The sequence below is a fragment of the Micromesistius poutassou genome (assembly GCF_964030765.1).
Source record: "Micromesistius poutassou genome assembly, chromosome: 12".
Taxonomy (NCBI): Eukaryota; Metazoa; Chordata; class Actinopteri; order Gadiformes; family Gadidae; genus Micromesistius; species Micromesistius poutassou.
The window spans coordinates 10,474,749-10,502,738 of NC_140282.1; the positions used below are offsets into that span (position 1 = coordinate 10,474,749).

The 27,990-nt window shown below is 45.0% G+C and overlaps 6 protein-coding genes across 7 annotated transcripts; 3 read left to right on the forward strand and 3 right to left on the reverse strand.

The window, feature by feature from the left end:
• Nucleotides 1–289: 289 nt before the first annotated feature.
• Nucleotides 290–7,014, forward strand: LOC311356439 (membrane-spanning 4-domains subfamily A member 4D-like). 2 transcript variants are annotated; one of them, XM_084476217.1, is made up of 7 exons: nt 290–424; nt 1,738–1,832; nt 2,319–2,432; nt 5,221–5,277; nt 5,480–5,593; nt 6,249–6,362; nt 6,702–7,014. In XM_084476217.1, exons 1-7 carry the CDS (start codon nt 388–390, stop codon nt 6,741–6,743), a joined length of 573 nt encoding a protein of 190 aa, XP_084332343.1. In that variant the 5' UTR covers nt 290–387; the 3' UTR covers nt 6,744–7,014. The 2 variants fall into 2 exon arrangements, with proteins under 2 accessions (XP_084332343.1, XP_084332344.1); XM_084476218.1 differs by lacking the exon at nt 5,221–5,277.
• An 800-nt stretch (nt 7,015–7,814) lies between these two features.
• mtfmt (mitochondrial methionyl-tRNA formyltransferase) lies at nt 7,815–12,078 on the reverse strand. Its single transcript, XM_084476214.1, has 9 exons — nt 10,560–12,078; nt 10,010–10,207; nt 9,558–9,680; nt 9,021–9,123; nt 8,863–8,938; nt 8,687–8,778; nt 8,512–8,590; nt 8,337–8,410; nt 7,815–8,127 (listed from the first exon to the last, which is right to left on the reverse strand). Exons 1-9 carry the CDS (start codon nt 10,883–10,885, stop codon nt 7,942–7,944), a joined length of 1,257 nt encoding a protein of 418 aa, XP_084332340.1. The 5' UTR covers nt 10,886–12,078; the 3' UTR covers nt 7,815–7,941.
• On the forward strand, nt 11,966–15,181 carry LOC311356436 (uncharacterized protein). The gene is given in 9 exon segments (XM_084476215.1): nt 11,966–12,046; nt 12,048–12,076; nt 12,078–12,099; nt 12,537–12,540; nt 12,543–12,596; nt 12,730–13,182; nt 13,378–13,509; nt 14,033–14,123; nt 14,516–15,181. Coding segments are annotated over 9 exon segments (1,248 nt in total). The 5' UTR covers nt 11,966–11,980; the 3' UTR covers nt 14,913–15,181.
• Nucleotides 15,182–15,314: 133 nt separating this feature from the next.
• On the reverse strand, nt 15,315–18,461 carry rasl12 (RAS-like, family 12). Its single transcript, XM_084476216.1, has 6 exons — nt 18,395–18,461; nt 18,071–18,210; nt 17,430–17,486; nt 17,227–17,300; nt 16,895–17,085; nt 15,315–16,317 (listed from the first exon to the last, which is right to left on the reverse strand). Exons 2-6 carry the CDS (start codon nt 18,171–18,173, stop codon nt 15,972–15,974), a joined length of 771 nt encoding a protein of 256 aa, XP_084332342.1. The 5' UTR covers nt 18,174–18,210; nt 18,395–18,461; the 3' UTR covers nt 15,315–15,971.
• Nucleotides 18,462–19,486: 1,025 nt separating this feature from the next.
• kbtbd13a (kelch repeat and BTB domain containing 13a) lies at nt 19,487–21,034 on the forward strand (the record flags this gene model as incomplete). Its single annotated transcript, XM_084476630.1, has 1 exon — nt 19,487–21,034. One exon carries the CDS (start codon nt 19,487–19,489, stop codon nt 21,032–21,034), a length of 1,548 nt encoding a protein of 515 aa, XP_084332756.1.
• A 1,131-nt stretch (nt 21,035–22,165) lies between these two features.
• ubap1lb (ubiquitin associated protein 1-like b) lies at nt 22,166–27,851 on the reverse strand (the record flags this gene model as incomplete). The annotated part of the gene is made up of 6 exons (XM_084476333.1): nt 22,166–22,300; nt 22,605–22,706; nt 24,096–24,230; nt 25,906–26,520; nt 27,472–27,606; nt 27,816–27,851. The coding sequence occupies 6 exons, from the start codon at nt 27,849–27,851 to the stop codon at nt 22,166–22,168; spliced, it is 1,158 nt and encodes a 385-aa protein (XP_084332459.1).
• Between the last annotated feature and the right edge of the window lie 139 nt (nt 27,852–27,990).

A 27,990-nucleotide genomic window follows, 5' to 3' on the forward strand; every position in this document is an offset into this window, starting at 1 on the left:
AACAATTATCATTTGTTACCAGATATGTCACATTTTCCAGAAGTTTAATGGTCTTTCCCATCCAAAGGGTTCTCAAGGGAATCTAAAGCATTGGAAAAATGAATGATGACCATAGGCCCTACATTAAAAAGACAAGTCCTAAACAACCATAGAAAAACTGAAACAAATATACTGTCCTCACCCGTGAGCCAATAGCACGAAACAGACGATCGATCTCATCAAAAGTCTGGTCCTCCCACGACACCCAGCTCAATGAAATACGCTTTGGAAGTGAGTCATGTCCAGATACGCAGCGGGTGGCTTGAAGACTGTTGCGTAAGAGGGGCTGAAACTTACCAAAGCGCTCCACTCGTTTGACAAATCAAACATTTAATTATCACATATAAAATGGATCCAGCACGCACCGAAACCGACGCATTACCGGGTTTGTGGAAAACTTTATTTTGCTCCAAAACGTCCTCTTCTCGCTCTAACGTTGTCGCGTCTGTTAGTGACTTAATCGCACTTGAAAGATGCGTTTGTTTATCAAAAGATGGGACCGTTTGGAGGACGATTCGCGCAAGAATGCATCCTGTGTCATTTTGCGTCCAGGAAGCTTTCAAATTATGTTACAACTGTTTGGAAACGTTGGAAACTTATATATTTAACTTTAGACCAATATTGTGATGAGTAGGCCTAGCTCTGTACCTGTTTTAGCTTGATATCCCAAACCGCACACATTTCATGGACACTGTGGGGCTGCTTGACATCTGAAACGTAAGAGCGTCTCCATGTGAAAGCAGCCAGCGCCATATCCTTATATTTTCGTATTTTTTGCTTATGTGATGAATCCTGTAGTAGGCCTATACTAGGCCTACTCGATGCATTTACTAGATGCCAAGCCTGAATGGAGCGTTCGCAGTAATAAAAGTTTCCTGTTGAACGAAAACAGATGGACCCTGTTGTTTTTAGGGACCTTTAAAGGGGAAGGGTCTGGTCGGTCCAGGACACTCGAAGCCATTCTTCCTGACGACTTTCGTCGATAAATAGCTATAGGCTACACCAGAAGTGGAGGTTTCATTTTTGTTAATAAAAGTGTCATCTCTTATTGCGTCTCCGTACACTGTTGTTTTAGTGTGGTTGTAAGGGAAATCCGACTGATGCCAGTGTGGTTGTATTAATGTATGTTTATGTTTAATGTGTTTAATGTGTGTTTATGTATTACAGTTTTTGCCCGTTGCTTGAACACGTGAAACACGTTTGCAAAATTTGGCTCATTGTATCAAAACTCAACACACAAAACGCAAATAAGACAAAACACTGGGAAATATAGCCTACCATTCACATCTTTGTCAAATTGAAACTCTGCTATCGAAACCTAACAATCCTTTGTCAAAACCTCACTCTGATAACAAAAGATACACACTTGCATCATATGAATACACTTTCAGATCAGCAGAAACACACTACTTTATATAAAACACTGCTGTCTTTCATGTTCAGTGTTTTTATTCAGTTCCACGGAAGGCATGTTTTCACAACAACCAAAGCATCTAATATTCAATACTGTACATTGCAGAACTGTACTTTACAGTGCATGTCTATAGTTTTCAAGTAATGGGCAAAAACTGTAAAGTATGTTTTGTTTTCCTTTATGCATTTTTTTTTAATCTATCACATGTGTATGTATGAACATCCGGCCCGACTGCCACAGTTCAACCGTTCTTATTGATTCATCCTGTTCCACTCTTCTTGCAGGCCATGCAGAATGTACAATTATCCAGAATAAAACCATGTTGGGTGGGGACAAACCCCTGCACCGCTTCATCAAGGGACAACCCAAGATCATCGGTGTAAGACACACACACACACACACACACACACACACACACACACACACATACACACACACACACACACACACACACACACACACACACACACACACACACACACACACACACATGCACACACACACACACACACACACACACACACACACACACACACACACACACACACACACACACACACACACACACATACACATGTACACACACACACACGCATGTATTCACTCAATTACAATTTAAACACACATTATTGACTTTAAGATCTGTTAAGTGACACATTGTGTATTTTAATACATGCATGATGAAAATATTGTGCAACTATTATTGTCAGCCTTTGGTGTTAACATTTGTTGTAGTCTTTGTGAAGTAGTTGAATTGTGTGTTATGGGTGTGTGTGTGTGTGTGTGTGTGTGTGTGTGTGTGTGTGTGTGTGTGTGTGTGTGTGTGTGTGTGTGTGTGTGGTTGTGTGTGGTTGTGTTACATCAGATCGTATTGGTGATCATGGGCTCCTCATTCTTCATTATGTCCATCCCACTGAAAGAGATCAACATGTACTGGATGGGTGTGTACATGCAGCCAGGCTTCTGGCTTGGTCCAATGGTTTGTAGTCCACTGCTCTGAGAAATGAATATAAATGGGCAAACTGTACAGTGGGTGCATTTTGTGTAAAGCTGCTGTAAGATTTGAGCGTTGGAAAGAAGAAGAAGTGTTGCATTCACCCTCCTGTGATTGACAGGCAGGATGGATTCCACTGACAAATAAGGGAAGAGATTGTCCAAACCATAAATGGTCTCATAGAGAGGCAGGCTCAGTCACAGCACATTTCACTCATTCAATTTGCAACACTCTTATACAGTTTTTTTCCCTTTGCTTGAACACGTTTTGCAAAACGTGGCTCATTGTGTCAAAACTGAACACACAAGCAAATAAGACAGAACACTGGAAAATATACCATTCACATCTATGTCAAATTGAAACTCTGCTATCGAAATTTGATTATGGTCGGTGAACGAGATCTGGACCGGAGCAGCCCACTAACAATATCCCAGACAACAACAAACCTGGGCTGCTCTGATCTGTCCTGTACAGCTGCATCATGAACTGCATCTTGAAATGTGATGATATGTTGGGTATTGTGGCAACCTATTTTTGCATGATGGTGCATTAACCCTCGAAGGCTTATGACGGCACACAATGAGATATTTCCCCCACGTTGCCCTGGGACGTGCACAATTGCCCTTTGGCCTTTTTGTAGCTGGCTGATTGGTGTTCAGTTTTGTAAGTAAGTAAGTAAGTTACCCAATGTGTTTTGTATTTTTAATAGATGTGTTTTCCCAATGGTACGCTGAGATTTCATCTTTGAACGAAGTGTCTTATGTATGAAATAGTGTGTAGTGTGCAGAAGTAAGTGTGTTGCAGAAAAGAGCAAGTATGGTGCAGAATTGCAATTAAAGTGCAAAGCAGCGCTTTTGTTTAAGATATGGTTACATGTGTTTAAGGTATAGTAACAAAAACTTCAAGTTGTGTTACTTTGGTCTAAGCATGTGTCTAAAGTGTTCAAGCAATGGGCAAAAACTGTAATAGCTCTTAAGTCTTACCTACAGCATAATTTAATGGAAATCTCCTGGATTTTTGCACCTGGACCCTATTTTTGATCATTTTTGGACTAATGCGAACAAATATTTTAGAAATAGGTCCAGTACTGTGCCAGAATGATGCAGTCATAATCCGTCATCAATGCAATGTAATCCTTAGGGGAAATTCCTGTTTTTGCCACTGACAGGCTCAGATTATATTGTATAATTATGGAAAGGTTTCCCTACAGAGAAATACAACTTGTCCCTTTACCGTCCTTTAAAGTCTCGCTCAAGGAGAAGTCTCGCACTGAACTTTCATTGTTGCATTGTTGCAGGATATTTCCCTGTGGTTATTATACTCTCAATTCTCCTTCACACAAATCTTTGAGATATCACTAAATTATGCTTTCTGTAGTCCAACACAAAAAACTTTCCTCTCTCCAGCTGTCACTCACGTTTCCATTGCTCTCTTCTTACTACAACTCAACTCTTGCGATACTTCCCATCGAGCGAGACTTGGTTGGCCAAAATGACAAACAAGTGAAAGGTTGTGATGGCGGCTTGTAATAGATAGAGATTTATTTGTCCTTGCGGAAAATGATTCTGCGCTATACAGTATGTCTGATACATTTATACAAAAAAAAGACAATAAGACAGTTAGACAAGACAGGATAAACAACAGAGTTTCTCTCAGCCAACCACCCCCCCCCACCCTACCACATCCCCCCAGACTCAACATCAGGACACAAACCCCACTATACATCATGAGTAGGATGGTAAAGTGCAGTTGTGCATACTGTGACAGTCCAGCTGGAAAGAAAGTGCATAGTGCTATTTAAAATGCTGTCCTGCAGGTAATTTCTTGTTCATAAGTGTAATACTAGTTGGAATAAATGACCTACTAGCTCGATTTGTTTTCAAATAAGGTAGCCTAAGCCTCCTCCCTGATGGCAACACCTCATATGCCCGGTGTAGAGGATGTGACATGTCTTCACTAATTGCTAGACCTTTCTTCAACGCCCTCCTTTCACAGGTCATGGCCATACTGTCTAGCTTTTTTCCCGCAACCTTACTGGCCATGTTAACTATCTTGCTTGGTTTGCTTTTGTTGGTTACTGACAAGGAGAAATACCACCTAACAGAGCAGAAAAGTAAAATGCTCTCCATGAAAGAGTGATAGACATCATAAACATCATATCCACTCTAAATTGAGTGGATTTCTCTAAATCTCAGCTTGCGCATAAAATGCAGCCTTTGCAGCCCCTTTTTTTTTTTTATAGATGGTGGCTAATCACCAGTGGCGTACTTAGCCCTTTGGGGGCTCCAGGCAAAGCTGAACGGAATTGTTGCCGGGGGGGGGGGGGGGGAAGGAATATAAGGACGGTATTTTGGGGGCCCCAAAAGGCCTCGATGGGGCCTTCTATCGGCCCTGGGGCTCCAGGCAAGTGCCTGGTTTGCCTAACAGTACGGTCCGCCCCTGCTAATCACACTCACACCTGGTAGCATGATATGGGATTAATTTCTCTCCAGGGATCCTTTCCATGTTGATATAATATAGAATATAATCTCAAGAATACATAATTGACCCAAAGGTTTACATTGCAGCCCAGATTATGAATGTAGCGTTCTTGTTAAATACGTGTCCAATTTCAAAAAGGTGGTCTGCATTAGTCCCTTAGACCCAGAATGATGAGTCCAGGTGGAAAAATCCTATGGTTTTCCTTTAAGTACAGGGTTTATTGTAATTCATTAATTTAATACCTAATTGAAACCATATGGCATCATGGAGAGCTGCACATTTTTAATTACAGTTCATCGTGTGTGGAATACTGTACATCTTGACAGAGTATAACCCAACCAAAAAAACGGTAGGTTTTGCAATACAATTATTTTGTATTGCATTATAATTTTACAACATACCGTAATCATGAGTCTCTTATCTTGTTAATATAAGTTAATATCTCTGTTTATTTATTCAATGAAAATGAATGAAAAATCAATGAAAGTGTGTGGTGTTAAACAAATGCTATCTAGTTTGTACTAAGACCTGTTCTTCTTCTCTGTCCCCAGGTGACAGCTAGTTTAGCAATTAGTATCGTGGCATTACTGGCGGCGCTGTGGGTGGCTTTCATGGAATTACTGCCCATTATGTTCCATTTTTGGCATTATGTGCAGGAATACAAAGTAAGAGATTTTTTGGTCACGTTTTTGTCAAAAATGGGTGTAGCCATGGGTCTAGTCATGCGCCCCAATTAAACTCCCCTTCACTGATAGGCGGTCGATTGAAGACGTTTATCTCAAACACACACTCTAAGTTCAGTGTGCCGAGCAGAATTTCGTCCACCACCACCTCAGCCTCCCCCAATGCAGGCACAAGTGTAGGGAAGTATGGCTGCTATTTAATACAAAGGTATAATTTGGCCTTAAAGGTGTTGTTAGTAAGATTCCAGAGTCGTCAGTAAAAAGAGCTGAGAAGAGCTGAGGCAAGCAAAAAAAGTCCCCTCCCTCTCTGCTCCCTCTTTCTCTATGTTTCTCCCTAATTGAGAATTATTGCATTTCACACAACTGTGATTGACAGGCAACATGGTTTCCCTGAACCAATCAGTGAAGAGATGCCCTGATTGGTCAGAAATGACCCGGGAGTGACAGAAAATCGAAATATTCTCAGACAGAGGGGCGTGGCTGCTAAAAATGACATCAAACCTCAGGAATAAAAATAATGACACGTGTAATTATTTCTTTGTACTGCAAGCTTAATAAAGTAGTGGGAACCCAGTTTAAATTAACTGGGATGAAAAGATTGAGTGTGTGTGTGTATGTGTGGTGTTTTTCTTTGTAGGTTCTGGTGCTTATTTTGTACACAGTGATTGAGGTCTACATCTTGGTAGGAGTGTTCATCTTCATCACCATGTCAACACTGGCCGGTACCTCTCTACGCTCCTCTCATAGCCAGGTGGCTAGTTAAAACACACACACACACACACACACACACACACACACACACACATACACAAATGCATGTACGCACACACACACACACACTTAAACACAAAAAGCATTGACTATCTTTTGTAATTTCTCCCTCTCTTCTTCTCATCTATCTTACTCTCTCCATCTCATCTCTCTCCTATCTCCTTATCTTGCTCCATCTCATCTCCATTTCTTCTTATCTCTCCATCTCTTTTCATCTCTCAATCTCAACTCATCTCTCGCCATCTCTTTTCATCTCTCTCTCCATATCTTATCATCTTTCTCTCCATCCCATCTCTTTTCATCCATCTTATTTTTTCAGACCCAGGTCGTGATGACGCAAAGCCAACCGTCAACTGAATGAGGAGCATGCACGCACACACACATACCCACACGCACTTACGCACACACCCTGCACACATGCTTCTATTTAGACTCACTAATGCCATGTTGTATACAAAACCTTTTCAAATGTGTTAGCCTTGGTAGAGAAATGTGTATCAATGGGTACCGCCTGTATTTACCTTTTACACGCTGTGAATAGCCATTCTTACTAAACCACTGCTGATGACACAGAAACAAATACCTGATGTACTAATGCCACACTGTATATGTAATAAAAATAAATATATTTACATAGCATTCGGTATCTCTAACATAAACCAACAATAAATTTGTAGGGGAAAATACAGGATTAATATTTAAAAACCAAGACGACAGGCTGATTAATGTATGTGTTCCTGAGCAGCTCTCAAATCTGTGCTGATTATCTTCAACCAAAACAGTGCTGTGATGGATTTGATACATTGGATGCTTTAGTAACAGTGATTTGGGGAATGCAGTAGAATAGGGTGAGAGTAAATCATAAGCTTAATGATTTACTTTTTTTTTTATTTTAGGCTTCATCTCATAGGCTTAATGTGAAAACTACGGAAGCCCTGAATGGCTAGATAAAAAAGAGAATTGCAGTTTTTTTAATATCTTCCATGTCATGTGACCCAGTGGGCTGAATCAAAACCAGATATAACTACCCTAGACAATCAGACACACTATATATTATATATCGTCAGTCTTTATAGATCATTTTCTGAATTGTGTCGTCATTGAGTAGGCTACAGCCTTTGCTGAACTGAAAAAAATATCACAAAAAGGATATATAATCAGCATGTCTTAGTGTGCGGTTATTACAATCGGGAAGTAGGCTGTTGAGTTAGTAGTACGCTAAGCAATTCATATCATATACACAGACATACTGATTGGGTCAGTCTATTTATTATGCCCCATCCATGCATCACACATCATGTACACCTACCTGCCCAACTTCCTAGTGCGTTGTGACACGGCTACTGGAATGAGTGCTTTAACAGACCTCATCAGAGAAATTATATACACCATATGTTTTATGACATCGTTTTTGTTTATTTATAGAAATAAATGTTTTAAATTAATGGTACATTCATGTATCACACCTTTAGAATTTCAAATCAATACATTTATACAGGAAAATGTCTTAAAACAGACATACTAAATACAGTACAACAAAATTATTGTCACCTCAAAAGCTATGCTATTGTTTCCTTTAGTTCTTTGCATTTACATGTTTCACTGTTTCTGTTACTGATGAACAAGCATTGTTCTGGCTGATGTGAAGGCTTTCCTGTTAGGCCGTGGTGCATGTATCCATTGTAGAAGTCTGCTGCTGACAGCCGTTTCTTCAATACAACAGCCTTGAATCCCACCCAGCCATCCTGGAACATACATGGAGCAGGAAACATTTTAAGTTGAACAGGCAAAGGCAACATTCAAGTCACACTGGGTCTCATTCATATTATGGTTTGTGTTTACAAATTGCACTTTAATTAAATCCAAATTCAGTTCCGTTATATGGAGTAGATGCTCTGAACCCAAGATGTTGATCATCAACAAAGGAAATATGATATATTTTAGTCTTGCATACCTTGCAACAGACTGCCAACGTGTTTGACATTTTAAGATAGATGATCGAACCAGGAATCGGTGGCCTTCCATGACCTTAAAAATCCACAAATCAAGTGAGAAGTCTGTTTTCAAAAGCATTTCTCCATTCCGCCTATCAATTTATTGTAACTTTATTTTCAATTGTCATTTTGTACCTGATAACGAAATGTCACATTTTCCAACCAAGTCCAGAAGTTTGATGGTCTTTCCCATCCAAAGGGTTCTCAAGGGAATCTAAAGCATTGGAAAAATGAATGATGATTGACCATACATTATAAAGACAAGTCCTAAACAACCCTAAAAATACTGAAAGATATCTGCTGTCCTCACCCGTGAGCCAATGGCACGAAACAGACGATCGATCTCGTCACAGGTCTGGTCGTCCCACGACACCCAGCTCATTGAAATACTAATCTTGGGAGCTATGAGGGAGGTTTAGTTTTTCACAAGTTCACTAAAAACCGGCATTTATTTTGAAAGATCTTGTGCTTCAGACCAGAACGTACCTGATGTGGCTCCTGTCTGGTTTTGCTCCACTTTGTTTGCAAGTCTCTCTGGAAGTGTCTCCAGTGTGTCAATCAGCTGGGATTAAGAGACAGGACGTGTGAGTGCAGTCAGTCACAAATCTTTCTCTGGGCAGAGTGATGGACAGAGAGGGGCTTACCAGATGGGACCCCTTGGTGGCCAGGGTAGCCCCTAGTTGATCGGCAGTGCAGTCTGCGGGCACCGGGTAGGTCTCCTGGCGGAGTATGGGCCCCACATCAAACCTGTGGCACAAAGACTGCATTTAATCCGGTCATTTGGTTAATACAAATATAAAAGAATAGTAAGCTGCCAGTTGGTGGTTAATGTGGTGGCCTATATGGTGTCCAACTTCCAGCCAAATGGTGCTGGGTTCGCTCCCCAGAGATCAAGATCGCTTCTTAATCACATGAATTCATTTTAAAGGTTGAGTCCTACTTCTGTGTCAAATAGCCTACTCCGGTTGTAGAGATCATGGTTCTTGTCTTCTCGTTACACAGAGAGGTGCACGTAAGCTAAGGAAGCCGCCGCTAACCTTGAGACCCATGCCAGCTATTCGACGTAGAAGTAGAAGTTAAGCTTGAGACACTCTGGATAAAGGCCAGTCATTGTGCTACTTAGGACTTGCTGCGATGACCCCCCCCCCCCCCCCCCGACACAGGGTAAGAGTTGCTCCTACCTACAGGGTCGTATCTGCATGATGGTGACGCCTGTGATGGCGTCTCCGTGCAGGACGGTGTGGAACACCGGAGCTGGACCTCGCCACCGTGGCAACAGGCTTGGGTGCACGTTGAGGATGCCACTGTCATCGGGCACAAAGACACACACACAGTGTTTCACACTGTCAAAGCTCCTACTAGGTACAAAACTATATATATATATATTACTTAGTTGTGTAGCATATTATCCTAGCTATCTCTGTTGTATACGGGGAATGTGTTAACCTAGCGATTATTGGTGCTTGGCACTTCTATGAAAATCCTTACTGTACCAACAGAGATATATTGTTTCTCCTTCTTCTGACAAATGTACTTATTGTAAGTCGCTTTGGATAAAAAAGTCTGCTAAATGCCCTAAATGTAAATTGTTAATGTAAGGTACACTTGATAAAGAGTTGATATAGTTGCTCACTATGGGAATTGGCGAATGAGCCGCTCCTTGAGTAAGCAGCCGAATGATACGACCACACCAACATCAAAGCGACCCTGGAGGTCTCCGATCGGCCAGATGTGGACAGGAAGTCCGATTTGATCCGCAAACTTCTTCACGGGAACGTTGTTGGACAGAGCAACAACCTCCAGAGACGCCACAACGCTTTCATTAGATCCCCTGAAAAGATCAAAAGCAGGCTTTTGTCACGTTGAAGTGGTTTTTCCAAGTAATACCCCTTTGATTGGAAAGAGTCTTGCAAATTTTACTTCTCCATTCATGAGTAAAAAATACACTACTAAAAATAGAATGACAAATGACAGACAGCATTGATGGCTTGACGTGACTATATCACTGATGTGATACATCCAAACCAATTGGAAAAGCATTATGCCTTGTTGTTTTACTCTGAAAAGTTGAAGCTGAAAGTGGATGCATCAAATGAAACCAAGTCTATGCAGCGTAAAAGAAAAACACATTCATGCTGACCATAAAGCGTAAAGGTGTGAAATGATCAGGCTGTGAGGTGTACCTGGTGGCAGTCAGGGATTTGAGGGACTCCAGTGCAAAATCATCCGTTCCAAAGAACAGGATCCTCCAGGGTGGTCCTGATGTGGAGCCAAGCCTGCACTGTTTATACTCTGATCTCTGGGCTCTCTCACCCAACAGTCCGACACATGCACGGGAGTGTTTGTGGCATCGGAGGCCAAGTATCTTTAGTGCAAGTTGTCTTGTGTTGACATGGTTCCACATATGCAACAACATCATAGTTTCATTATCAATACTGATTTCCCATAGACGAAGTGAGGACAGAAGTGCGCAGCGGCAACGTTTTGACTCATTGATGGTCCTTCGCATTCAGTGGCAATGCGGAGACTCCCATGAGATCCAATATATACAGAATAAATAAAACAATGAAACATCAGACTATGCTTGTATAGTAGTTCTCCTCTCATTGCCTTGACTTGATAGCGTTGCTGGAGGGCGCCGCCATGACTGGAGTCATGACAGCATGCTTCCGGTCCAAGAAAAGAGGGGATCTTCTGCTATTTCCCGGGATGGGAACTCGAGGAAATGCGCATCGCGCCATCTAGTGGACTGGCGTGACAGCGGCGACTCAAAAAGGGAACGGTTGTTGATGATTGTGGAGATGATTGGGTCATGGGTCAGGAGAGCCGCCCCGACCCCGAACTTGCTGTATGGGGGGTGATTTTGGAACCCAAACGATAATATAAGGATGATCCCCAAAGCTTATAGGGAAGGCCATGCCATCTAACTACTTTTATTAATTAATTCATGTATTAACAAGAGCAGGTTTGCCATCAAATTAAAAAGCAGTTTGATATCCACTTAACACTGTGTTTGACATTTATATTCATGACATCGAAATCCAACAAATCACAGATTTCCTTTTTTGTTTAAGGATGTCATAATAATCCAATATCTTGTCCAAAGCACAGAACTCTTTAAGCAAAAATATGTACTAGACTTATACTCATATTGAAACCTGGATTTTAATAGCACAGAGTTACTTATTAAATAAAAGGTATAACTCTGACATAAAATGTGTGTGCGCTTTACAACAGTGCACGTGTGCCGGCTGTTTGAACAGTGTATCACAAACTGCAAACGCAAGGTTATGGCAAGGCTGTCTAAATAGTAACCTAGCAACACAGGTCAATGACCTCATCATTCAGAAGAACCACCATTACCAATAGTAATATTTACCTGGCTGGACTCCGCGATTTTGCTAAATAAATAAAACATCTATTTAAAAAAAAAAAATTATTATGTATTTTTTCAACCCTGGCAGAATATCCTGTAGACAACTATGTCATTTTTTTTTAAATACACACCAACAGTGTGTCCATATTGTACCACATCGTATGCGTTTAGGGTTCCCTTGTGGAGCAATGTGTTTACAGTAATGGACGAGATACAGGAGCTCCTCCCATGTGGACTTTAGTCCTGGTCCCAGCTCCCCTTCCTCCTGAGCCAGTAGAAGAAGGACCTCCTCAGTACCGACACTTCCTGCCCTGCTCCACACACCGAGCCCAGAGACCCACACATCAGTGAGTTACCTTTACCTGTGTGTGTGTGTGTGTGTGTGTGTGTGTGTGTGTGTGTGTGTGTGTGTGTGTGTGTGCATGTGTGTGTGTCACATATTTATATTCACATATTTACTGTTATATAGGATAAAAAACAAATGATTAGAGCCTAATAATCATTTCACAATCATGGCTATCTCCCGTTATCTACTAGCAGTGGGTATCTAGTCAGTCAGCCAGACTGATTACTAAGAAGCTACTGTGGAGAATAATTACTTTGTATTTGTGTAGACAGAATGAAAACCTGTAGGAAATTATGTTTTTAATTTGAGATAAGTGTCTTTTTTGTATGAACTATGTATACAAATGTATTATATTAGTCCTCATGAATTGCCTGTAATCCTATTACAGTAAATGCTTTGATATTGAAGGTATCATACAATTATTGATCCTTTCAACAGTCTTCTCGTGGTGTGCTGACATGCTTTATGCCTGGATCACGTTGTTTGTCCTCTGCCACGGTAATGTTTCCTTCCCTCATGCTGTCTTCTACGATATATATATATATATATATATATATCAATGCCTATCAATGGACCAATGAGTGTATCCACACCCTGCTTCCTCATAACAACCCTTTCACGACACTTTCAGAGGCGAGAGGATTCCTGATCCACAACACACACCACAGCCTGTGCCTGGAGGACCAAGCCGGTCCGGGCCCTGGCCCTGGTGCTGTGGGGCTCGGTCGGTGTAACCTGGACTCCCCGCTCCAGCAGTGGGTCTGGTGGAACCGGAGGGTGCTCAGGAACCTGGGCTCAGACCGGTGCCTGGCCAGCCGAGGCACCGACCCAGTGCGGACCGTGGGGTGCCAGGCCCTGCAGGAGAAGGAGGAGGAGGTGGTGCAGGGAGCAGGAGGAGGAGAAGGTGGGGCGGGAGCAGAGGAGGAGATGCTGTGGGACTGTGAGCGCAGCAGGCTGATCAGTGTGAGCACCGGGCTGGAGCTCTCCGTGGACGACAGCCTGAGCCCAGCCCTGTCCCCGCTCAGTCAGCGCAGCGGGACATGGAGGTCCCTGGACGAGGGAGATATCTGCCAGGAGATTCTCAGTGAGAGTTGTTTCTATTTGAAAAAATCATTCACCTGCTGATTCCATAAGCACAGATAAAGACGACGATTGTGGGGCAAATCATGGCACAGGGGACAATGTTTGAACTTACCAGGGGAATGATCAGGGACAGCAGTGGGTTTTGCTGCTGCTGTGAAGCAATGTGGTTGTGGTTAACTCTCCGGCCCTGACACAGGATCCAAAAGGGCATCCAAAGAACCAGCAGAGTTCGAGAAACCCGGCGAGGGCATGGATCCCAGAGCTGCAATGGCCGGCATGACGGAGGAACAGAAGAAGTTTCTGATCTGGTATTATCGCACAGAGGACCGTAAGTAGTGCTTTCGTTGCTGTGGTTTTTATGTACTCAGTTGTACTTAATGTGCTGGCTATTCAGATAGAGTTTAATTGAATTGAGTCATTTCAGGTTATCAGCAGATCTCCCATATCAAGTTTATAGGCCTGATAGATGTTTAACTTAGAGTCTTGTGAAATGCGATTGCAAAAAAAAACGAATAAAGATTGTCATGTGAATGTACGTGTATGTTATTGCTATGTACTGTACTCTTCTGATGCATGAAGTCAACCATGGCTTCCGAAAGGGGGCATTGCTGATTTACAGTATTAAGAAGTCCATGTTTAAACCATAAAAGGAACTTAGATCTCTGTGCTTCAATAAACCTTTACCCGTGCCATCTGTAAAGAGGTGCTTACTTTTACAATTTACTCAGCTTGAAATGCTGTCTTTGATCAGCCCGGTGTGCTGAAACGTTGGCCGGCTTTACTATAGTGCCAGAAGATTTACTGCACATGTATAAATGCATTCTAACATTGTGTTCTCTTTCCAATGCTAGCCATCATATGGAAGTTTGTAATGCTGGGACTTTCCTTTGTCTCCCTGCTCGTGGGCTTTTTGCTTCTTGGAATGGGGTCCATGGCCAACAAGTATGCACCACCTTTCAAAACAAACTGTAAAACAAGTTGTATAATAGAATAGTCGCCCTATAGCTTTATAGCTTTATAGCCTATAGCTTTGTTTGATGTAATGCACAAACCAAGAGTCCCTTAGAGAGTAAACAAACACTTAACTCCAACCAGAGGGACAGCGTCAAACGCAGGTTATGAAATGGCTTTGTTTCTGATTGGCTGAAAAGTTTTGCCTGGTGACGTCAGCTTGTCAAACAGAATCTCAGAAATACATCCCCCGACGCCATTCTACCTCTCTCCCTCTCCATATCCTGACGTGACAGAACCTCACGAATGATTCAACCGTTCAAACATGTGAAGATGGTTTAAGCATTCATTCCAACTGATTCCACTCCCGTTCCTCTGGGCAGGAACCGGAGGAAGATAGCCAAGTACAAAGCAGCGGCTGCTTTGGCCCGGCAGCCCGGCGGCGAGGAACTGCAGACCCTGAACGACTTCCAGGGCCACCCTGACCTCGAGGCCCCCTCCCAGGGCCACAGCCCACCCCCTCCGGCCTTCGACGGGGCGGGTATGAGCCAGGGGGAGATCGTGGTGACGTGGACGGATGGCAACGTCTCCACCCTTTACCCAGACCCTCTGCCGGAGGAGGAGAACGACGAGGAGGAGGAAGAGGGGAAGGGAGAGAGGTGCATAGAGCAGACCCCACATAAGGAGGAGAGAAGCAGAGATGAGTCTCTGGTGAAGGAGGAGTGGGGAGTGTGTAATGAAGAAGGGGTTCAGCAGATAATAAATGGAAAGATAGAATAAATGGTTATGGAGGGATTTAAGTGGATCGGGGGTTACCCAGCTGAAATTTGAATTGATCTCATGGCTTGAACACAACCACAACTTCATCTTATTATTTCATCTTTTACCCTTTATGTATACGTTAGAAACATATCATCTGTTGTTGCTTTGTGTCGTATCTTGTTTTGTTTATGTCTTTTTTAATACATGTTTGAATCATGCATTGAATTGTACAAATGTATGATCATCTGATACAATAAATTAAATCATCCTTAACCCCTAGAGTAAAACTTGGTGGTCTATAAAGTTCTTGAGACAAAGCATTTGTGTTGAACGTACAGATTTCTGTCTGTTTGCTATCATGTGTGTCTGATATATGACAAGAACCTAAATCATAATTAATTCTGTCCATTGTATTCATATTTACATTTTGGTGTGATAAAAATTGTATATAAAAGTAGTAAATTCCTAACTATCACTAGCTATTGAAACACATAAATATGCAATCCATTTATCAAAACACTATTCTCCCACCCCTAAAGGTGGCAGTGTTAGACATCTAGTTTTGTGATCCTGTAGGGATCGACACAATGCTCAGTATGTGCTATAGATACATCATACAGTAAACAAACTACAAAGCCCTAACCCTCCATAATAATCCTTCTCAAAAGTAGACTTGACATGAAAAGGCCTGCAGTTTATCCATCTCCACACTGTCCGATGTCCACCGAGTACAGGAAAAGCTTCGGCTTGGATCCGATAAGAAATGATTGTCAATGGCGTCGTATCAATCTCCCTTTGTGTGTTACTCTCGCGGTATGTCAAGTGTTTCATTCAACGTTCCACAATGTGGTTGAGGCGATGAAGCACCCATCGGGGTGACCTCCATCAGGGTGACCTCCATCAGGGTGACCTCCATCAGGGTGTCCCCCATCAAGGTGACCTCCATCAGGGTGTCCCCCATCATGGAGACCCCCATCAGGGTGACCTCCATCAGGGTGTCCCCCATCATGGAGACCTCCGTCGGGGAGCCCTCCCTGATGGAGCCCCGCCCCCAATCGTGGTGCCCCGCCCCCCCCATCAGAAGATCTTAAAGCCCTTGAGCAGCGTGAGCGTGGGGGCGCGGCGTTTGCTCTGTGCCCGGGAGGACTTGACCGTGATCAGCTTGGCGGTGGCGGGCGCGGGCAGCTCCTTGTAGCAGGGGGTGGCGAAGGTGTGCGCGGTGGAGAGGCCCACCAGGGGTCGGTCCTCGCCCACGCACAGGGGCACCGGGAAGAGCGGGCTGCGGTCCGCCTCCCGCCGCACCTCCCGCACGGCGTCGTGGAAGACGCGCTGCACGGACAGGAAGTCCAGGCACGCCGACACCTCGTAGAACTGGCCCCCGAAGCGGGCGGCGAGCGAGGCGCCCTCGCTTTTACTCACCTGCCTGAGAGGGGAGAGAGACAGAGAGACAGAGAGAGACAGAGAGAGAGAGAGAGAGAGAGAGAGAGAGAGAGAGAGAGAGAGAGAGAGAGAGAGAGAGAGACAGAGAGACAGAGAGAGAGAGAGAGAGAGAGAGCGAGAGAGAGAGAGACAGATAGACAGAGTGACAGAGAGAGAGAGAGAGAGAGAGAGAGAGAGAGGGAGAGGGAGACAGAGAAAGAGACATAAAAGAGAGATAAGACAGAGCGATAAGAGAGAGAAAGAGAGATACGAGATAGAGAGAGATAAGAAAGAAAGAAAGAAAGAAAGAAAGAGAGATAAAGAGAGAGAGAGAGTGTACTTAGGTGTTGTTAGGGTGTCCAAGCCGAAAGGTACTGGGTTAAATTTCCAATGTCCCTAATCTCTCTTTAGGCAAAAAAAAATAGACAAATTCCATGAATCAACTGATTCAAACACTTCACTGAAGGATGCCTAAAAGTGTCTGCAGAATGACTAAATAGTATTAAATCATAACTGTAAGAATGAAGAATGAACTCTCCATAAACAATGTCATTTTCTATCAAAGGACCCGCGGGACCCACCTGTATCTCTCCATGTCCACCTTGTTCCCCAGCAGCAGGACCGGGACCTCCAGGTGCAGGGCCTTACTGTGGAGGGCCAGGGCCTCCAGGTAGCGCTGGCAGCCCTGGAAGCTCTGCAGGTTGTCGATGCTGTACACCACCAGGAAGCCACTGGCCCAGGACAGGTAGCGCTCGCAGTTCACCGGCCCGTCCTGGTTAGGACAGAGGTAAAGGTAATCACGTTAAATATCAAGTACACATGTAATCGAGTCCCTTGTGGAACTATATGGGAGGAAACACGCGATAAAGCCAGAGATAGTACTTGGTGATGGTTGTAAAATATTGTAGCGTACCTGATCAGCAGTGTCCATCACCTTCACCATCACAGGCTGATGGTCTACCATCTCTTCTGATGAGTAGATATCCTCTGGGGGAGCGATTAGGGCAATACGTTTAGAAGGGTTTTCTTATTTTGTACACACAGGAGACATCATATGCCATTTCAGAGAAAAGTATTGCAAATGCGTTTGAAGAAATGCAGAAATTGAAAACTCACCAAGATTAGGGTCGTATTCACTGATGAAGCGCTTGGTTAGAAACTTAACTGTCAAGGCTGAGGGATAAAGAAAGAAAGAAAGAAAGAAAGAAAGAAAGAAAGAAAGAAGGAAAGAAAGAAAGAAAGAAAGAAGGAAAGAAAATAAATATACATAAAAAAGGGAACACGCAAACAAACAGACAAATAAAGGACAGAAAGAAAGAAAGAAGAAAATTAAAAAGGAAGAGAGAAGTGAGTTTTTAAGAAGTGATGTTTTTTTTGAGGGCATAAAGACAAAGTCCTATAGTGTCTCTGATAAAGATAGTCGGATGCACCGGAGGGGGGGGGGGGGGGGGGGGGGGGTCACACTCAGGGGCATGAGAACTTCTGTCGTGTAAACATCCCATCACTTTTTGACATTTTGTGCAACTGATGCAACTTCACAGTGCAAAAGGCATATTTATCATACTTCAAACTTGAAAACACACAAAAAAAAGTACCAAAAATAATTATATAGGATTTAATTAAGTTTTCATTGAGGTAGAACTATTAGTGGAAAATGTAATAGTTAAAAAGTACATGGTGACATTTATCGAGGTAGGCTTTTTTAAATGACTTTTTTATCGAATATAGTCAGATAAAACCCAGGACCAGGCCCCTACCTGATTTTCCAGATCCCATCACACCAAGAACCACCAGATTGCACTCGGCGAGGTATCTCTCTGGGACAGCAGCAAAATGACACGTCTTTCCTTTCCCGAACATGGTGGTTGGATCTTCTACTCTAGATCTACTCGCCTTTCTAAGAGTTGACCAAATCAACACAGAGTTGAGAAAATTAACTTAAAAACAAAAAAATTAACGGAAAATAAAAGCTTGTTATGCTTACAAATGAATCCAATGACAACAATAGGTCTACCATCGTCCGTTGTAAGTCGTCGCAATAACTCATACAAAATATCCAATCAAATCCATCAGTGGTTTACCTCAGAGATTTCCAAACGAAACGTTAAAAAAGTTATCCTAACGTTCAAGGAGACCCTGAACGAAGAAGTTCTGCGCAACTGCTGCAGGAAAAAACAGCCTGCAATAGACAGCCTACGGCGAATGATTGACGGCTGATTTCCATTTAAGGAAATGGATAGAAATATTTCTCTTTGGTAAACTCCGTTACATTTAGAAAACAATAAGCTAGTTTTGTTTGGAAGAAAATACATTACACCTAAGAAGAGTGAGCAATGAGTGTTTTATTCAGTTTCAAGGGCTGAAGTTAACCTAATATAGCCTAGGCATATTCCTAAAGTAATATAAACTTTTATCAAAATCAGAATTATAAATTGAACACAGTGTAAATATTCATTCTGCAAACCTCCCCGAAAAGTTACCAAATGAAGTAAAGTCACAAAGCAAGAAACATTTCATAATTAGGCTACTAATGTGATTCGGTATAAATTAGATATAACAATATATATGATGTATATAAATATCATATATATTATTATTTTACATGCAATAAACTACTTCTATCTAACAGGCTTGGGCAGGTGGGTGGAGGTGGCCTTAGTTTCCCCCACGGGCCCCGACGGCTCTGTGAAAGCCATCCGGGGCCCGAGGAAACAGGACATATTGTTATAGCTAGACACCTCATCTGGCCTCAGCACACAAAGGGGTCGTTGCATTGTCTGCATAGCCGCCTCCCTGCTCCACAAATACATGCAAACACGTACTCTCACACTCTCACACTCTCTCTCACACACACACACACACACACACACACACACACACACACACACACACACACACACACACACACACACTCTCCAACTAAGCAGTCTCCTCTTACAACAGATCATCAAACTCATACTCTACTACAACTGAACTGTGCCACACGCCTGCCTAGAATAGACGCCTCTATTCTAGTGTGCTTGGATAAACAAATACAAACGGAGACTGCATCGTCCAGTGCATCTGCCCTGGATCTCGCCCGCTTCACAGCTGCTGCGTGATCAGCGCCACCATGCAGGGTATTCGTTCTACAGAGGCGATGCGTGTTTTCCTGTGTCTCCCGTAGGCAGCTCATGTCCCGGTTTGCGATGAAGATCCACGCCGGCGAGGAGACGGAAGCGGGCAGCTGCCTCCGTCCGGGAGGCGAGAGCCCGGAGCCACAGCTGTGCAGGCAGGGCTCGCAGGGGAGCGACGCGAGCCTGGCGGTGACGGTGGACGGCCGGGTGTTTGTGGTGGACAAAGCCCTCCTCACGGACCACTGCGAGTACTTCCAGGCGCTGTACCAGTCGGGGATGCGGGAGTGCCTGCAGACGGAGATCCACCTGCGGGGGCTGGGCGCGGCGGGCTTCGTGGCCATGCTGGGCGTCCTCCACGGCGAGCGGCCCGCGCTGGGCGCCAACGAGCTGGTGGAGGCCATCGAGGTGGCCGCCTTCCTGCAGGTGGGCGCCCTCACCGCGCACCTGGTGGACCTGATCGACTCGGACAACTGCCTGCTCATGTGCCACACGGCCTTCAACTACGGCGCGCGGGAGCTGGCCCACCGCGCCGCCCTGTTCATCCGGGACATGCGCGCCGAACTGAGGGAGGAGCTGTGGTCGCTGCCCGCCGAGCTGGTGGAGTACATCGACTCGCTGGTGCCCTGCACCTACATGGCGGTGTGCAGCCACGCGCCGTCCCCGGAGCTCCTGCAGGACCTCCAGAGGACCGTGTGCTACCTGGACGAGGACAGCCAGGACTGGAGGGTGCTCACCCACCTGCCCAGCGAGGCCAGCACCACCCTGGCCGGCGTGGCCGTGCTGGACAACAAGCTGTACATCGTCGGCGGGGTCCACGACGTGAGCAAGAAGGTGATGGAGTCGGGGTTCTGCTACAGCCCCGTCACCAACACCTGGTCCACGGTGCCCAGCCCCAAGCAGCCACGCTACAACTTCACCCTCATTGGCCACGAGGGCTGTCTGTACGCGGTGGGCGGGGAGTTCAACCGGAAGGCCATGTCGTCCGTGGAGAAGTTCAGGGTGTCTCACGGGAGCTGGAGCTTTGCCTCTCAGCTGCCCTGCGCCGCGGCGTCCGTGGCCTCCGCCAAAGCCAGGAGCCGGATCTTCGTGTGCCTCTGGAAGGCCAAAGGCGCCACGGATATCCACGAGTACGTGCCCCAGGAGGACCGCTGGGCGCTGGTCACCACGCTGGTCCGCAAGCAGAGCTACGGCCTGTGCATGGTGGCGCACCGGGACAACCTGTACGTGATGCGCAACGGGCCCTGCGACGACTTCCTGATGTGCGTGATGGATTGCTACAACCTGACGACGGGCCAGTGGAGCGCGGTGACGGGACAGTACGGCAACAGCAAGGGGTCGCTCCTGACGGCGGCCGTGAGGGGGGATTCTGTGTTCACGCTGAACCGAACGGTGACCACCGAGTACACGATAGAGGACTCCCGCTGGAGAACAAAGAGGGACATGAAGGGGTTCGGCAGGATCGGATCCATCTATACGTTTCTCCTGAGGATCCCCAAAGACGCCGCGCAGCTCAAAGGGAGTTCGAGGGCCGAGAGTCCAGGTCAACGTTACGGGCTCCTGGTCAGGGCCCCGAGTTCATCAGCCCAATGTCTGAACCATCGGTAGATCTGTTTAACCATTGACTTTGGTTTGTGGTGATGAATTAACTAGTTACTATTTTTAATTGTTTTGTCATTAAGCAGGCTATTTTTTCAATGTGACTTACGCATGCCATTTGGGAGCCTGTAGGGGAGAGCTAAAGGATATAGGTCGTACAGTAAGCGTACAGTAACACTTTGATACCCGTTTATTTTTAGACCAATAGACCAGCAGCTGCTGCATTTTTTTTTGTCTTTGCTGCTGTTGTCATCACTGTAGTGTTAACGGGCAGCTCAAATTCTGCTCAGTATTCTGTGCAATATTCGGTTCAATGAGGAAAGGATTCAAAAACTTCAAGTAATCAACAGCACAGTTTATTATGGGATTTCTATTCAAAACAAACTATTTTGTTAATGAATAGCAACTTATTTAACTGTATGGTGCTAACTATTTATACATATTGTCAAATTCAAATACAAAAACACCACAAATAAAAAAACATCATTCACATGCATTCACATGCATCAATAATTCAAGGGTAACAGACAGAAATCCACTTACAGCAACATCAAGGAACGCATTTTATATACAAGTCAATACAACACCTGTGGCAGTGTGGACACATCCAATGGCATCACATTTCTGAGGGGGTTTTCCAGAACATTAAACACGTGCTCTTTCTTACCGAAGGCCACTGTATCTGCACCCTTGGTCCAGTCGGACCATTGGGTTGACTAACATGAGCTGCTTCCTTCCATGTCAATAACAGAGAAGACAACTGTGGGAGTGTGTGTGGATAATGGCTGGTTTAAGAAGCCTCACCCGGCCCGAGTCAGACTGATTGGACTCTGGGTCTGGGTGAGGCTGCACACCCGTTGCACATTGAGCAATCAGTGCACAGGTTAAACCAGCCATCAGCGCACACTCAGGGAGGTCTCCTGGATGGCATCAGAGCACATGCCATGTTACTTATCAAACCTTTGCAATAAACCCACCTTTTAACACCACCACCCAGTGTCCTTTATATGGAGGAGCCCAACATAAGTCACCTAGGGGGAGGAGTGTGGCAGCCACCTAGGTGGTGTGTAGTAACAGACTTTGCTACAGCAACGGTTAAGTATGTTAAAGTGTGTGTGTGTGTGGGTGCTCGCATGTGTGTCACGCCACGTGCGTCATCAGTTCCTCCAAGGCCCGCTCACGGTGGTTGCCGTGGACCAGCAGGACCTCCTTGATGGTGCTCTGCTGGAAGCCCATCTCGTTGAACTGGTTCAGGAGATTCAGAAACTCTTCCGCCTGTGGAAATGCATTAGAGACACTTAAGTAAGCCTGTCCTTTGTAGGTCTTTCACAGGTATTTTTCCCATTTAAAGTGCCTCTGCACCACCAGCTATGAAGTTCATTAGAGGCATTACAAGCCAGAATTGACTATCATCCATCATACATCTTGGGGGACACTCCCACGTTTGATGTCCCTCCAGGGTTAGTAATGGTTAGTAACGATTTTGTTATGGCTTGTATTAGTTAATCAACGTCAAGCCTGGTGATGAGTAGGGACCCTTTAATATTGCAATTTGTAGAGAGTAAGGGCATCTTGTTACCTTTGTCTCAGAGTTGGAAAACATTTCCAGGGCTTCCTCTACTTGGGCTTTGTCGTAGCCCAGCTCACAGAGATGTTCACAAGCCCCCAGGTAGCTGAAAATCTGCAAAACACACACAAATGGCACAATCATGAAAACATCCAATGTCAACACATCTAACATATCTGAACCACTGTTTTGCTGAGCGCTGTGCTGTCTTGCATAAACATAAACATAAACACACTCAGACGGGTTTAATGGAGGTCGGCTAACACAATTAAAGGCTTGGCATGGTGGCAAGAAATAGACAATGGTTCAGGACTAGTGTGTCACTGGTTGTGACACACTTTCGGCCTGATGTTCGTTGTAACACGTTAAAAAACACAACAATGGTGGTCATTCATCAAAACCAGACAACCACGTCACCAACTCTGTAATTCAAATAGAAACAAGCATCTTCTCAACGTGGTAGGAAATAAATCGGTGGCAAAGATTTTGGCGCAGACCGACCAAGATAAGCAAAACGGGGATGATACTTTGTCAGTGAGCGATATCTTTTAAGAACAATCATACGTTTATATTTACATTTGTATTCGTCATCGGGGAATCTAGAAGGTGGGGGGGGAGCCGTGGTGACGGTGGATGGCACGGCTAAAGGGAACACTAGATCCTTCCAGGAGGCGTAGGCAGGCCGGCTAAAACTATTAAAGGCTTGGCAGGGTTGCAAGAAATAGACAATGGTTTATGACTAGTCGTTCACCAGCCTCGTGTTCGCTGTATAACCCCAACGTGTAAAAACCAAAACAATGGTTTGTCAGAACCAGAAAACCAAATACCACCGACCGTTGCCTCTGTATTTCAAAAAGAGAAGAGCTTCTCCTCAACCCATCTTTCCCATTGTTTCTAATAATAGAGGTGGTACTGTGTACTGAGTCCCCAGCCGAGTTTAGGTCCCGTGAGAAAACATAAAATCAGGATTTAACATCTATTCCACAGTTGGGATGTAGGATTTATATTCGTTCAGTCTGCCCACGTCAGATTTGAAAAACTGGGACCAACTTAAATAAGTCAGGTATATGGGTTTACAACTCATTTGGAGAGTTGTGTGTCTTCATTGCACTCTGTGATCTCCTCTTATCAAACTACCCAACATTGACGACGGGTAAACTCTGAAAGAGTGATAAAACACCTGATTTAAACAGGCGTAGCCCCATTTCTGGTGAATAGTAATCAAGGGCTTATATGAGGGGTCGAGACCTTTATGCCCAATAACAACTGGCCCTGTGTAACCTGTGGTAGAAACCTTTGCTGTGGTTAGCAAGCAGTGTCTGGTTGTTCTGTAAATAACCACTAGTGATGAGTGCTAAATGATGACAACACACACAACACTGACACTTACACTCACTTAGTCACACACACACACACTCCCACTCTCACTCACTCACTCACACAGACACGCAGGAAGAGTCTACTGGGCACGTTGTGGGGCGTCCTGTGTCCTTGTGTCCTGACCTGGTCGGGGGTTAGCTGTCCGGTCTTCTGCAGGGCGCTGAAGGCGGTGTGCAGGGGGTACCCTCGGTCTGTGATGGCCCGGAGCAGCGCTCTCTCCTCAGGGCTCAGAGCGGACAGCAGCTCCACCCACGGGGTCTGTTTCCAAGGGAGAAAAGGGTCAGTTAGTGTCACATGTGTGATAGACATACTGCTTTCCATGGTCAAACACTGAAATGTGATCGTCAATGTTTCTGTGACGTCTTTTTGTACACCCGTTTCAAATGTTTTCACTCGATTGAATGGACGTCATACATGGTTATCAGCCCCATAGCTATAGGTTTGTAGGGGCCTACTCTACCTACCGGTAGGTTAAGAAGGCCATGATCAAACAGTAGACTATACAATATGTGGCAACAAGATGCAGCAATTATTAGATTTCATTTTGATTCATTACATCAGGCTTAGTAAACACATACAATTTGAATGCAAAAAAAAGGCAAATAGAAACAAGTATATTGCAAAGACCATGCAATGACTATCATTTAAAATGAATCAGCATCCAGGAGAGAAATGCATTGGGAATGGATGTGTGATAAAATCAAAGACCCCAAATCAGATGTGGGTTGGTAGTGTGTGGTGCAGGGGCTAGTCCAAGACAGACAACAATAAAACCTGGTAAAACTGTACACCTGAAACAAGAAAAGGGCATTAACCCATAGAGAAACCAATGTATGTTAACATTAACATCAGTGCTGTCTCTGGTGCTCACTAGCAGTGTTATATATATGTTATAAGAATAGATACATGGGGAGAGGGGGTTGGTGCATATCAACTGTGCCATCCAGACTGAATTGACCTTGAGGTAAGGCTTTGCTGAGAAATTCAAGTTCACTAATCCTGATGAACTTCCACTAACTTGGTCCGGTCCCAGGGCCAGACTTTGCTCCGGCTATTTTTAGACCGCACATCCCTACAAACATTTCAGAAATGTGAGCTTGGAAAAAACGTTTTAGGATTGATTTACCCTGCACTTTGAAGGCGATCAAACTTGATGATGATGATGTTGATCATCATCATCAAAATGATCACTATCTTCATCATAATAAAAGGAAAACAGTGTTTTAAACAATGATGCAGGTCCAACATGGAAAATGTTCAGCCCATCCAAGATTACAGCCATGGCATCAGAGAGATGCTATCTTTGTGATAGTGGGGCTGGAATACTTTGGTTAAAGGTTCCTGGCTGGGTGGAGTTCTCCTTTTAGCACACTCAATCCCTCTGAGCTCACATGGAAAGCTCCCAGGGCTCACTGTGGCCCTCACACACACACACACACACACACACACACACACACACACACACACACACACACACACACACACACACACACACACACACACACACAAAAGCATGCCACAAGAAATTCCCAGCTAAGGCATCTTACCACATGACTTATGACAATAAAGCATTCTCTTAATGCATTAACTAACTAAAGTTCATGGCTGCTAAAATACACTCCCACTGTGCCCATGCGAATAATTTATGCACTCACCATATTGTTACGCTTTGGTGTCCACCAAATGACATATATTTATATCTTTAACGTAACATAGTCTTACACATACACATACAATGACTAATGATATCACTAACTATTGTTAATGATACAATACCAGAATATGGTTGTTTTGCCTCAAATGTATCCATTGACTTCCCATTGTTCCTTCCCATCAGCACCAGTGATATCGACACACGTTATAGCATGGCTTCCACCAGAGGAGTTGTTGAGGTTTGACATTGGTTTTCATCTAACCTGCTGCTAATATTTACCGGGTGCGGTGCCTTGTGCTGTGAGGCGGAGCAGACGCTGTCAATGCTGCTGGTCCTAGGTCCCAGGGTTCTGCGCAGGGCCTTGATTCTGGGATGCGGGACCCCAAGGCCGGTCAAGCCTGGCTCCCGGTTCTCCTGGAGGCCCCCGCAGGTCTCTAGCACAGACAGCGAACACTGCCGCAGGTTCTTGCGGCGCTGGTGCGGCAGGCTGCTCAGACAGGTCGGGGGGTCCAGCAGGCTGGGCTTGAAGGCCCTCTGTGCTTTCCTCGCACCGTGCTGGAGTGGGTTCCCCGGCGGAGAGAGGTCTCTCCCGGGCAGGGCCCCCCGGGTCTCGGGCCTCTCCACGCGCTCGTTCCGGTACAGGGTGGCGAACGATGGCCGGGAGGGCAGGTTGAGGCTGTTGGAGCGCGGCCGGGGGTCGGGCTCCCAGAGGTCGGAGCTGTAGCGGCTGGCCAGGCGGCTCTGCTGGGGGCTGCTGAACATGAGCCAGTAGGGCGGGCAGGAGGGCAGCAGGGCCCCGGCCGGGGACGGGGAGCAGGGGGCCGGGGGTCTGGGCTGACGGAGGCAGCCGTCTTCCAGGCCGGTCAGCACGCCGTTCTCAAGACTGAACTCATACTGCATGACACACACGTGCGTGCATGCACGGACGCACACACACAGACGCAGGTAAAGGCACACACACACACATACACGCACGCACGCACACACACACACACACACACACACACACACACACACACACACACACACACACACACGCACACACGCACGCACGCACGCACGCACGCACGCACGCACGCACGCACGCACGCACGCACGCACACACACACACACACACACACAGAATAATGTAGTGTCAATGAAGTGTCTCTGTTTCTGTAATGAAACATACTGAATTATTTGTATGTGGCACAATCAAGAAAAAATAACAGTCCAAACAGAATGAAAATAAATATATAAATATCCAGAATACAACAAAAGTAACATAATTGTGCTCATGATTTTGAAGATGGTGCTTGTTCCCACTGTGATTCTGGGAGGCCAGCAATATAACTCAACCCTTTAATTCCTGCTTTCCTTTCGCCCCTTTTTGTCAGCATATTTAAACGCAATGTGGCAGCAGCCCGCGTTGGACACACTTCTGTGGAGCATCTCTCTGTCCAAGACCATATGAGGCAAACTGCAGAGCCCTGTCATGAGACAGCCCACCTAGAAACCAGCTGTACCGCTATTACCAGGGGAACTTGGCAATTAATCCACTTCTTGCATAATGGATAAAGGTTTTATGCTCTTGCGCCAAACAGACAAATAGTGAGCGGTGTTGGGTTGCTAGGCCAATAAGGAATTAAACATTGGCAGTATGGTAATGGTTTTTTGTTAAAATGACCTGTATCCAAAATATCCTTGTTTCCAGGAAGCAGAAGGGCGACCATTCAGAGGCATTCATCTCATAACCCTGTTATTATAGTGCGATGAAACTATATATATCTGAGTGGCATTATTCTCAACCCTACATGACCCATGCAATGACAAACAAAATACTCAGACCCACACACACACACACACCTCTGTCTCTTGCAGTATGCCCTGGTAGTCCGGGAGAATTATCTCTGGGGGAGAGAGAGACCCCGCTTCTTCCTGCAGCAGACCCAGGGGCCACTTCCACGTCACCCCCTCTAGACCATTCATCTCACTGCTAAACTGAAGAGGGAGAACAGAAAAAAAACTGAAACATTAGACACTGACGCTTATTTCCGAAGCACTTCTCTTTTCGACTGGAGCTCTGGGATTTTCTGCATTGCAAATCCTTGTGGAGTACAAATTACACTGCAATCACTTCCTGTTTCATATGTTGTTGCTATTGATAATATATTGTTTTCTTTCACCCCAAAGGAGTCCTCACACTTTACCTTTGTCCTCCAGTGTTGGTTGAGCACATTACACATTTAGAGAGCTGGCGTGGATCAGTGGGGGATTAGGGATTAGAAGGTTTGTTTAGTGTCTAGTGGCCGGTTGATTAAAGTAAACAAAAGTAGAATCAACCTGTGTGTAGGAAGACAGGCACCTCAGTGTGTCTCTATTACA